The sequence below is a fragment of the Harpia harpyja genome, chromosome 8 (genome assembly GCF_026419915.1).
Source record: "Harpia harpyja isolate bHarHar1 chromosome 8, bHarHar1 primary haplotype, whole genome shotgun sequence".
Lineage (NCBI taxonomy): Eukaryota > Metazoa > Chordata > Aves > Accipitriformes > Accipitridae > Harpia > Harpia harpyja.
In genome coordinates, this window is record NC_068947.1 from 445,016 (window position 1) to 456,803 (window position 11,788).

The 11,788-nt window shown below is 43.2% G+C and overlaps 1 protein-coding gene across 3 annotated transcripts in view; it reads left to right on the forward strand.

Annotated features, from left to right (window-relative positions):
- CDKL5 (cyclin dependent kinase like 5) overlaps nt 1-8,373 on the forward strand; it is a 133,419-nt gene extending 125,046 nt beyond the window's left edge. For all 3 annotated transcript variants that reach the window (XM_052794302.1, XM_052794301.1, XM_052794303.1), the window contains one exon: nt 1,098-8,373. In XM_052794302.1, coding sequence (XP_052650262.1) covers nt 1,098-1,484 — 387 coding nt within the window. In that variant the 3' untranslated portion in view covers nt 1,485-8,373. The remainder of the gene's footprint in view (nt 1-1,097) is intronic.
- Nucleotides 8,374-11,788: the final 3,415 nt, after the last annotated feature.

The window sequence follows — 11,788 nt, forward strand, 5'->3', positions numbered from 1 at the left end:
CATAATTCTTTGAAAATCTAGGCACGAATGACAAGGAAAAGAAGAGACACTAAATGTCCCTGTGTCAGTCTTTGAGCCTTTCGAAAAAATGAGTTATGTTTTTGTGTTAGAGGCAAGCAGCCTTTCCATGGAGGTCTGTGGTAGCTGTGCCGTGCTGTAGAAAAGCCCTCACATTAGCTCTGCGAGGAATGGTGAATCCTAAGGGCACGCTGTGGCTTGAAACAGTTTGATACTCGATGGGGTCACCAGAGCATCATGACCACGTCACGGCATGGCTGTGCCTCAGCTGGCATAGACTGCGGTTTAAGCAGGCTACGTTATTGGAGCGCAGCACTGCGCTAATGCAACTTTATTTTCTCCAGTTCTAAAACCAGCTGGGGGGGGCAGGGTTGGGGGGGGACCTTCAATGCGGTGCTCTGTTGCCGTTACAACATTGACAACTGAAGAAGAGGGTTTGTTGCAGCTGCAGTGTTTGAAGAAGCAAGTTGCTCTGTGAGCTGTGGAATTTAACGAGTCTGTTTTCATACCACTTTGTGTACTCAGGCTTCCCCAGGCTCTTGCTACCCATTTCAGTAACCCCATGTCTCCATTTGCCTTCAGCTTGCTCACCAGTCAAAGAAGCTGTGAGGGACCAGAGCAGCTTACTTCAGTGCAGATGATTACTCAAGACTCTCTCTAACCCCTAACTGATGTTCACAGAATTTTTAGGAACTTTGGATTTCTGATATCTGTGCCTTATAAAAAGTGGCTGAGGTTCTGAAGTTAATAGCAGGAGTGGTGACAGATAGCTAATGCAACTGCCTATGCCTCCGTTTTCATACGAAACAAGGTTAAAATAACTGATGGGAACAATTCTTTTTTCTGATGTAGAAAAGGTTCCATCTTTTCAGGTAGCTAATAGATTGAACCATAATGAGAAGACATTTTCTCAGGTGTGTAGTCATAGCTTGGAATGAAATATTCCAAATGAATGCAAATTAAAAGTGAAGAAGTCCTGTGAGGTTCAAGGTGTTCAGTTTAGGATATGACAGTTTTGTTATAGGAAGTCTGATATGACAGAGAGCAGAAGGTGAAGTGCTTCTCCACATGTCTTTCAGAGCCAGCCATTAAAATCTCTTCGAAAGCTCTTACACCTCTCCTCTTCAAACCATCCTGTCCCTGCTGAGCCTCGCTTCCAGCCCTTACCAAGTCAGCCAGCCAAAGCTTCTTTTTCTGAAGTGCGAATTCACCCCATGAGTCAAAGCTCCAGCAGCGGCAGCAGCAACGTGCGGCAAGAGCCTCAGCCGAAAAGCCGGCCGACGCTGCAGATACCAAGCCAGCTGGAACCTACCTGGCACGTCTCCCCGGTAAACAGGAGTGCCAGCGATGGGCCTCCCTACTCCGATCAGCTGCCTTCCAAGAGCGGACAGAACGGGCACACCTATAACCGAACAAACCGATCGCGAATGCCAAACCTGAATGATTTGAAAGAGACAGCCTTGTAATTGCACTCCAGAAAATAGGCCAGTTCGGGCGGAGATCAGCGTAGGGGAGCAGTGGCGGTTCTGGTGATGGTAAGACTGCATTTTCAGCTTTATAAAGGTGTGCAATATGTACATGTGGAGCTATGCTGTTTGGCACCACAGTGAGAGTCAGGGATTATACAGTAAAACAAGTTGAATTCTGAATTACAAGTCATCAGAAATGTCACTGGATGCCAGGCAGAGTGTGCCGGTCAGGGAGAAAAATGCATTGCCGTTTTCTCTCATTTACATTCCAGCTTAGTGCACATCTCTGTCTGAAAGCTGGGAGACTTCTGGTATGTATTGGCACTTAGAAGGGTGAAAACATTCATGTCTAGACCTATGCCCTTACTACATTTTTTGCTGCCTAGTTAAAACAGTGGGGTTTATGTGATAAAAGTGTATCCCTGTTAAGGGTTTAAAGTTAAATTGTATGTCTTAAATTTGTTTTTTAACTTTCCATATTTGATAGGATTTGTAATATTTATTTATGATGACCTAATATCGTACTGTTATAATCATATCTTTTATGTTATAATGTAAAGTTATTTTGAGCTGTTTGAAACATTGTGAAGCAGTGCAACAGCTACAGTAGTTTCTATAAAAAACTAACAGTAACATTTATATATTGCATCAGGAGTATTTTATTCTATATATAAATATATATATATAAATGGAAAATAACTGTCTGTTTTTTAAATATACTCATTTAAAAGAAAAGTATTGTTATGACACTATCTGCCATATTTTTATACATTTGTGATATAAAGTGCAGTATTATACTTCTAATAAAAGGAAGTTGAATGTGGATATAAATGTGACTGTAACAGTATGAATCTTGCTCAGCTATGAGAGCCCAGTATTACAGGCATTATTGGTTACAAACAAAAGACAACATTCAATTCCAAGCTTTATTATGGGCTATTTTGTTGGAAGTATTGGCTAAATGTGAGAGACTGCAGAACTGTACAGTAATCTAAATGTGGTACGTTCCCCCCTGTGTCCTTAGCTTTCCTAGTAATATTAATGGGATTTCTGCATCAAGAGCACAGAGACCCAGTACCAAATTTTTGTTTCCTCTAAAGAGATAAAGTGCCCCATGACTACAGGCTAAAGCAGGTGCTCTTCCACTTAATAGCAGGGGTGAAAACCAAAGAAACATAGCATGAATTGCAAGTGAAATGCCAAACTTTGAGACTTACGCATAGCATGGCACTGCAGATCATGATATAAGCTTTTATGCATATGTGTATTTTACATCTTGTTTAGCAATCTATTAACTAATAAGATAAACACTGTATTTAAATTTAAACTACTCTTGCACTTTGTATTATATTTCAGGATGTATTTAAAGCTACAAATCCGCTATTTGGATATTGAGGGAGAAGGTTGCCATGCAGCTTAATTTCTCCTTAGGTCTTACTATCCGAATATTCCCATACACAGTTCAGTTACCAGTCTCAGCAAAATAGTAGATCTTGGGTTCCAGTCTCCTGTACAACATTGTTAAAACTGCCTTTACGTTGGTGAATGTTGAGTGTAGCAAATGCACAATGAGATTCTTTTGTTGCTACCGGTAACCTAAATCAAAGGTGAGCCTGTAGGAGTCAAAAGAGTTATACCAGTCTAAACATTGTGCAATAAGAGGAAAGTCAGGCCTGTAGTGTCAGAACAATACAATCTTTCCTTTTTAAACACGTTAGTTCAACTCCATCGTTACTCTGCAGCATAGTTCGTTTTCTAGATGCTGTCCTCATAAGACACTTGTACTTGCAAATACATTGTCTTCTCCAAAAAGAGATTAACCTGAATGTAAATTCGGTGATTTAGCCATAGATGTAGTTAACAGAAGCCGCCAGGCAGTAAGAGCTGAACTTCCTACTTGAATAACACTGCAAACTGGACATGCTGTTCAGCACCTCTCGAGTCATACCAAAGTTCTAACAACAGCAAATTTGGCACCACTACTCTAAAAATCTTTGTCAGAAAGTGCAATATGGAAGGATGTTACATCAGGTTTGTCCAGGACTAAAAGTCAGTCTAGTAAATTTGAAAAATTACAGAATAAGAATTCTTTCTTTGTCAGTTGCCTGCAAGAAATGTGCATGTGATTTTCTATAGACTTATATGATATATGATATCTAGATATATATGATATATACTGTGTTGATATATCATATATATAGCATATATAAATACAGTAGACATGAAAGGGCATTCAGTTTTTTATAAGTTCGGTGGGCATCCAGGAAGGACATTGTGGTATTTACTAGTCATCACTGCCAGAGTTCAGCAGCATGTTTCCACAGTCTCTTTTGGATTCACCAGTTGGTCACAACTAGGTTAGTCCTGTTAGTCCTGCTTTGAAATGGGCTGATGCAACTGAAATCCCTCACAAAAGCAGTGTCCGAGAGTGGGGCTCTGAGCAGTACAGTTGCAATGCCTCCAAGGGAGCGTTCAGGCTAGGCTCTTCTGTGCTTTGTGGATATGTATCCTTTTGCCTCTGCAAGACTTTTAGCTTGCTGGTAAGAGCTTCATGCTGGGGATGATGATACTGGGCTGTATGTGGCTGTTCTGATTGCTAGCAAGGAAGAATGTTTCCAAAAGATTTTTTTTTTTTTTTTTTTTCCTCAGTACCCATTAAGTTAAATCAGGGTAATCTCTGACTGTACATATAGCTGTTTAAAGTAGTTAGCAAAGCTTCAAAGGTGACCCAAGGAATGTTCAAGTATTTGGTGGCCCATATTTACAGAAAGTTGTTTCTACTTCATACTGCATTTTCTTCTCTAATTCAACAAACCATAGTAGATTTTGGTTGAATACTAAATTGTGTTGAATGTATGTAGTATTTTATTCCTTCTGTTGGAAAGAAATTCCAGCAGCTTAGCCAGCTGGTGCTGGGATAAATTGTGTATTTTTATCCTGGTCTACCTTCCCAATATTTAGAATATTACTAATGTAATTTTGCTGAGGCTTCCAAAGGAGTCTTATTATAGTGACTGAGATTTGCTGGCTCAATAAAGGGGAAGAGAATTACAGAGCAAACGATTTTGTAAGTGTGAGCTTTCCTCTTCACTGGTCTGTGAGTCTTGTGCTACATGTTCTATAGATTTACTTAGTATAGGGTATCTTAGTTAAACTGCATTTTATTCTTTGGCAATCTGTTTTGCCGTATGGCATCATTAATGATGTGAATAGAAACCAAGTTTCAGAAATGAATTATAGTCATTTTGCAGAACTCAAGCTGCCTAAACTTGTCTATATGTTTTTACTATAGCTCTTGAGCTCTTGCACCTTAAGCTCATCTAAACTGAAATTGTATATGTGTTTAAGCTGTCCTTTTAAACTGCCATGTCAATGTATTAACCTGGAACAACATTCTTTTTTTCAGCAGACCTGACCACAGAGAACATTCCCTTAGAGCTCTTTAACACTTTTTGCTCCACATGTCACAGTCCAAGATTTGTTGCTCCTCTGGGAGGTCGCCAGCACGGAGCACGGGGCAGAGTTCTTGGCAGGAAGTCAGCAATCCCAGATTCGGTCCCTTCTTCCGAAAACATTCCCCATCCCACAGGGCTTGGGACTGATACCAAGCTTTGATTTCTGATACCAAGTCAGACCCACCTAAATGTGTGGGTCCTGATGCCACTCTATTTACCAATACTTGCTCTTTTAGATCAATATTAAAGCAGGCTTCAAACTTCCAAACGCACGAGACACCCTCAGGTCATCCTTAGGCTTGTCGCCTTTCTCTCTGCTACACCAACCTGTTTCTGGGAGCGAAGCTGGAGTGATTCTTCAAGAAGCAGTGTCCTGTAATAGGCTTTTAGCCACTCCTTGTCATTGCAGTTAGGTCTCTTAACAGATGAACCTTACTAGTGTAAAAAGCTACATAGCAACCTTTTCTTTTTTCTTCAAAAGCTGTTGTAGCTATTAGCTGAGTAGACTGCTGTGTTCACCCAGAAAAAGCTATGTATTCTTAACAATTCAGTGCTGTAGACCTCCCTTATAAGAATGGGAACACAGACGATACAGCTCTGAAAGCACTGTTGTGATCTATTTAGCTAAGGCAAAACCCAGCCGCTTTTGAGGGGAGCCATGCTCTAGAAGTGTTTGAGGTTTTTATTCATGTTTCAGTTTTTTGTTGTCTTATAATGATTTGGTAGTGAGACATGCTTCAGAAATATCTGCATGTAATTAATTCTGTATGTGTTGAACATTGTCAGAGCTGGGAGAATATTTGAATCCCAGTCACACAAAGAGTATGAAAAGGATAGCCATATATAATATACTGCAAATTGTGGGGTGGCAATGAATGTTTATTTTTTCCATTCCAGCTAGCATACATAATACATCTGTTAATGGGGTTATATCATAAACCATGCATCTGGGCTGTTGTAAGTAGGCCCATCATTCGAAATAGGATAGGAGTGTCACAGAAGATGATTGGAAAGGTGATGTGCCCTATTTAACCATTTTTAAATGACCTTCAAATCAGGACACTATTTAAGAACAGGTGCCTTTCCCTACACAGCTCTTTCTAATGGTGTCGTGATATTAACCATTCATTAACTGGGTTTGTAGTAAATGAGGAGAAAAGCCATTTGACTTCTGGCCTTTGTTAAAAAGACAGCAATTTGAGTAAACCCTTTTAATATAACACAGCTCGGAAGTTCTAGGTGTTGGCTCCTTTTTCAAAGGGTCAAACAGCAGCAGTACATCAATGCTCAGGCTCATCAGACAAGCGAAGGCTCATGCACATCACTTGGTTCAGATGTTGTACTGAAACTGAAGATTTCTCATTTTGCAACCATGAAGCAAATTTCATGATAATTAAGCAACCCAAATTTCACAGGAGATCTTCTTTCAATTGGAAGAGAAAAGCTGTGGTAGGTCATCTGTTCTCTCGGTGGACTGTCTAAACAGCTACTGCATGAGACAGCACAGGTAAATCTGATGGATTAGGTCTGCATTTTACTTGCTCCGAGTTCTGCTTGGATGCTTATTTGTTACCTTGTGTACAGCCAGTTGTTTGGTGCAAAAATTGGCTTTTGACAAACTAAGTGGAAGGTGCATGAGAAGTGTGAGAGGACCAGCCCCGCTATGTTTGGAAGCTTTCATTCCACCAAATCAGATTGCTTCTCGGGCTTTTTTAGAACATAACTCAAAATATGCAGCCAGGCAAAAGCGGCTCTTAAGACGTGGCCCAAGAGTCTGAACACGGAATCTGTGACTTGGGCTAAGAGTGACTCTACACATCTCTTGTCTTCTCCGTGAGTCAATCTACCTCCTCTCTCTTGCAGAATGTGGTCGAGATTTGGTTGGTTTGTTATTATTATTGACTCCAAATTTTGAAGAGATATATAAAAAGATTGTTCCTCTAGGTACTGTTAGCAACCAAGTAATAAAATCTTGACGGGCCTTCATCTGATATACTTCTGAAACCTCCAAGCCATCTGAGCTCTCCCTCTGGAATCCCAATGCCATCCTTTGCACTGCTTCGCAGTCTTCCCTTGCCCTTCCCCTTGTGGTTCTCAAATATTGCAGTTGCCTTGTTCTTTGTCGTTTCTCTAGTGCAGATTATCAGGGAGTTAGAGGCCTTATCTACTACTCCACCCTGTTTGCTGTTTTATTCAAACAGCTATCCTTAGACTTGCTCAGGATTTTCTTCATTTTAGTTTTCCATTTCATCTGGGTGAGATACCTTACCTCATTGTGCCCCCACCAAAACACGCTGCCTACCAGGCTTTTCGTTCCACCAGGTCTCTGTTTTCACAGGGCATTGTTTCTCTGGATCCGTTCTGAGAAATGCAAGGTGGCATCTTAATTGTACAGGCGTAGAAATGCGTTGTGAAGTAACTGCTGTCGTAGAGCTTTCCATTAGCAACGTTAAAGCATGTTCATAGCACGAGATGGAAGCCGCTATTCAAGTTTCCTATAGGATATGAACCTCTTGGTGTAAACTCTTGACATGTAAATCCAATGGCAGAGCTTTTAACTGTTTAGTAACAAGGCAAAACTTTAAGTGTAGGTAACTGTCTCGACTTTCCTTTTCTTCTTACTTTTTTTTTTTTTTTTGCTAGTGCACATCTTAGACTCGTACTACTGAAGCATATGTCTAATTGAAAGGAGTAACGTATATATATATTTGGTTTATATGAAACAATAAGCTAAAATCTTCCCTGAAACCTTAAGTTTGTTGGAAATTCTATGCGGGCATTTTAAAATCTGGTTAATCTGCTAAGGACTTCCAGGACTGCTTAGATGTCCACTGTGAAATGCTGGGTTCTGAATTTGTGTCATTTGGGAGGAGGAAGGAAGAATGAGATTTAGAAAAACGTGATCTTTTATCACAATCTGCTAGTACAGATTATTCCAAAAATAACAGGCTGGGGAGGTAGCTTTCAAAACTTCTAAATTTATGGATAAGATTCCCCGATGTTTTTTAACAGCTACTAGAAATCTGAAGCGCACAAACTTTTAAATCTACCATGCTTTCTGTTGTGGAAGGGATGTGATGTGGTGTTAACCTTTTTAATCCTGGAATACAAATTGATTTTAAAATGTGTTGAATATTTAAGGATGACTTCATGCAAGTTAATAAACCATTTGTAAAGTGTTTGTATACAACCCTTTGTATCATGTTGTTGGTACACCTTACCAAATTTTTTTTTGGGCATGTATTCCATTCTTAACTTCTGTACAATTTCTATTGTTGCTGTAAATATTCTAAAAGAGGAAAAAAAAAAAAAAATCCTGTGGTAACCTTAATTATCAGCATGGAAATGGTTAATTTTTACTGAGCACAATGTATTTTTGAATGGGCCTTCCAAAACATGTCTTTAATAAAAATGCAGATTTTGCACTAGAACATTGGCATTGCTCAACAGCTGATCTTATTCCTGACACGTCTCCTCCAGAGCACCTCCCCATTCGTTAGCTTGGCTCAGATGAGCAGAACAGGACAGAACCGCACCAGGACTCCGTTGCCTGACAGGTCGCTGCCATGTCCCAGCTAACTCCCCGCCTGAGAAGCTGGCTTGTGTCTGTCCACAAGCCCGACGTCTCCACAGGAGCGCAGGCAAAGCAGCTCTGAAGCACCTTGTTGCCCACCATTCCTGTAGTCTCACTGCAGACATTGGGTGGGTTTCTGCCTTTCAGGGCAAGAATCTCTGCTGTTCTCCCTTTTGAACAGTATCAACCTGCCAGTCCCCTCAGCAGGCAGGCACTACCCAGAAGTTAAAAGGCCCTGAAAATTTCCAGCCCTTAAATTGCCTTTGCTGTAGAAGGGGGATCCACCAGTTGAGTAGCATGTTGGCATTTCATCGGTGCCACAGGTAAGCTGAGACTCCTCCAGGCAAACGTTCAGGTGTCAGCGATACGGTTTTTGATGGGTTCCTCTTTCATGTGTCCTGGCCACAGCTTCTGTTGTTATTGTGTGCAGCTTTAAAAAACCTTAAATATTTCTCTGCTGGTCTCTCATTCTTCAGGGTAATTGGAAACAAACTGAGGAGTAGGGACCGCTTTACCTTGGCCTCCCTTCTTTCCCTCTGCGCTCCAGCACAGCAGACCTGCGGAAAGCTGGGACCTGCGGTCTGCTCAGATCCTCGGAACAGCCGCCTGACGGATTGTGCCGCAGCCGCCGCTGCAGCGGGACCTGCTGCTGCCTGGTGCCCTCACTGAGTTGCGCCCGCCACCTCCCAAACGGGGACAGCTGGCCTGGGCTAACGGCTTCAGCTTCCACCAGGGCAAGCGGCCCAGCATTTCAACGGTCCCAGCCAGAAATGTGTTGGAAATGCCTGTTTTCCTTGAGGTGCCTCGCTCTCTGGGGACTTGGCTTTACTCTTAGAACCTCACTTCGCGCTTACGCTTTCAATGGCCTCCTGGTAGTGACCCCAGGCTTTGGTACCCTTTTCTGTAGCCCTGGCCAAACTCCAGAGAACGGAGCGGCCACATCCTTGCAGGGGTCGAGCATCTCGCCGTGGCAGCCCCAGCGTAGTCAGCGTTGGTCCCCTGTGGCATGGGGAGCACAGCGGGTGCGGGCGTTTTTCTCTCAGAGGGAAGTGAAGGGCTAATTCCTGCCTGTACCCGTTAAGAGAAATGGGGCTATTGACTTACAAATGGTGTGGCTGGTCCGGAGGCCTGAGACAGTCTCTTACCACACAGCTTGGATGGGGCAAGCTTGACTTCTGGGCGCAGTTCCCTCACTTCTCTCTGTAAGCATCCCAGACTAAAAATTTAGGTCGTGAAGCTGGAGGCAGCTCTTGGTCCTGCCTCCTGTTTCAAACCTGTTGCGTTTTACGCAGTTGCAAAGCCGTGCATTGGTCTCCCTACCTCTGCAGGCAAAGACCTGCAGGATTTTCAGTCCTAGAAGATAAATGTGTTTTCAGCACTGCTTTGCATCATCTCCTGCAGCCTCAGTTGCTGGCTCTGTCCTGGTTAATTGTGATTGGAGGCATCTGTGCCAGTAAATTAAAATGATAGGGATACACTAGGAGAAGGTAGACTTCATGAGGAAAAGATTTGTATTTTTGTAATTGTATTTTGGCTGGTTCTATCGCGCTTTCATAATGCCCTTAGTCACGCTGTTACTCCAACATGCTGTGTTTATGCAGAGATGGAAGTCAAGTGCAATTCTAAAAGCATTTTAGGACCACTTAATTAATTAAGCCTCTCAGCACCCTTCTTTTTAGATAAGAGGCAGAGGTTAAGTGAATTTCCAAAGGTCGATTAGCAAGTGAGCTGCATAGCTAGGATCAGAACAGAAACTCCTGCTTTAGCAGGAACCATTTAGACGTTGCAAATGAAAGCCAGAAGTAGGTCCCTTCCCCGTCGCAAGCTGGAGAGGTGAACTGCAGGCAAAGGACAGGGCGAGGCAAGACGCAAATGAGCTGTGAAATGCACTGTGTGCCAGTTAGTTCCACCTTATTTATTGCTGTACATTTCAGTCTGGAAAAAGGGTCTAGTAATTTCTTTGATGCTGGGAGGCTGGAAGAGTGATAGCACAGGTCCTTTCTACCTGGACGGTCTTTTCTCCCTGCAAGGTTTTAGTATATCCTGTATGTAGGATCGGTCATGTGAAGATACATAATTCCATGTGGTGCCTTGGTGTATAATGGTGTGTGGTCCATCCATTCAGGCTGTGGATTAAGCCTGCGAGCTCTTCCAAATTACGCAGGAGCTCTTGGCCCTTGCCACAGGGTGCATTTCCAAAACCAGACAACTTGCGAAACCCTGGACTGTGCGTGGGAGCTCTTCAGAGGCCAGCCACAGCCAAGGCTTTGATTAGCTACAGTCAAGCTTAACTGCTTTGGGGTGCTACAGATATTCATCGGCTGGTGCCCAGTCCACCCTTGCACCCCTCCAGCCTCACCCCACCACTCCTCAGTCATGCAACAAAACAAGAGCACCAACCCTCCTCCCCACCGGTCACCACCCGCCGGGACACGCAGCAGAGCTGCCCCTGCTGCTCTTAGGGAAGGGAGAGCAGTGTGTTAACGTGATGGCACTGTGTCCAGGGCCTGGAAACGCTTCAGCTTTCAGTGTTGGTGTGACTAACGCAAGAGCTGTGTCAGCTGTTGGAGAGCCCTTGTCCCCCTGTTACTGTACGTGCAGTGCCTCCGGGGAGGCTGTTACCCCGTGCTGGTCCTGCAGCTCTGCTGCATGGAGGACTTGCCTCGAGCTCAGTGGACCTTCTCGGTAGAGCTTGCCTCAACTGATAATCATTAGAGCCACGCAGATTCACTGATTTCTTGCTGAGAAAATGTGTCCCTAGACCCATTTGTGGATAGGCAAAACTCCTTTGGGGGGTAAGGGGGAAGCAGGGGAGTGATGGTGACATAACAATCATCTCAGGAGATGGGGATTGGTCTTTTCTACGTCTCTGTAGATTTCATACTGTTTGTATAGTGGAGCAGAAGCTTTTAGACTCACCAGAACAGCTTCTTTTCCTGACAGCTATTATTTGTCTCTATATACAGGAAAAAACAAGGCAGAAACATCTGCCCTCATGAATGAATAAAATGTAACGAATTGCACAGACATCCAAAAGCTTTTCTCATTTTTTGGTCACATCTCATTTGGTTTTAGTCACATCTCAACTCCTGCCCTGCACACCAAGCATTCGCCTCTCTGCCCCTAGGGATAAGAAGAGGGCACGAGAGGCAGATGGCCTGCCTCGGTGCCGCTGTCCTCCTGCCGCTCCTCTCTTCGCTGAGACTGTTCAGGTGCTGATGCCGTGACTCTGGGATGGCTGCACGGACTGTTAAAAAGCCCTCCGGTGCCTG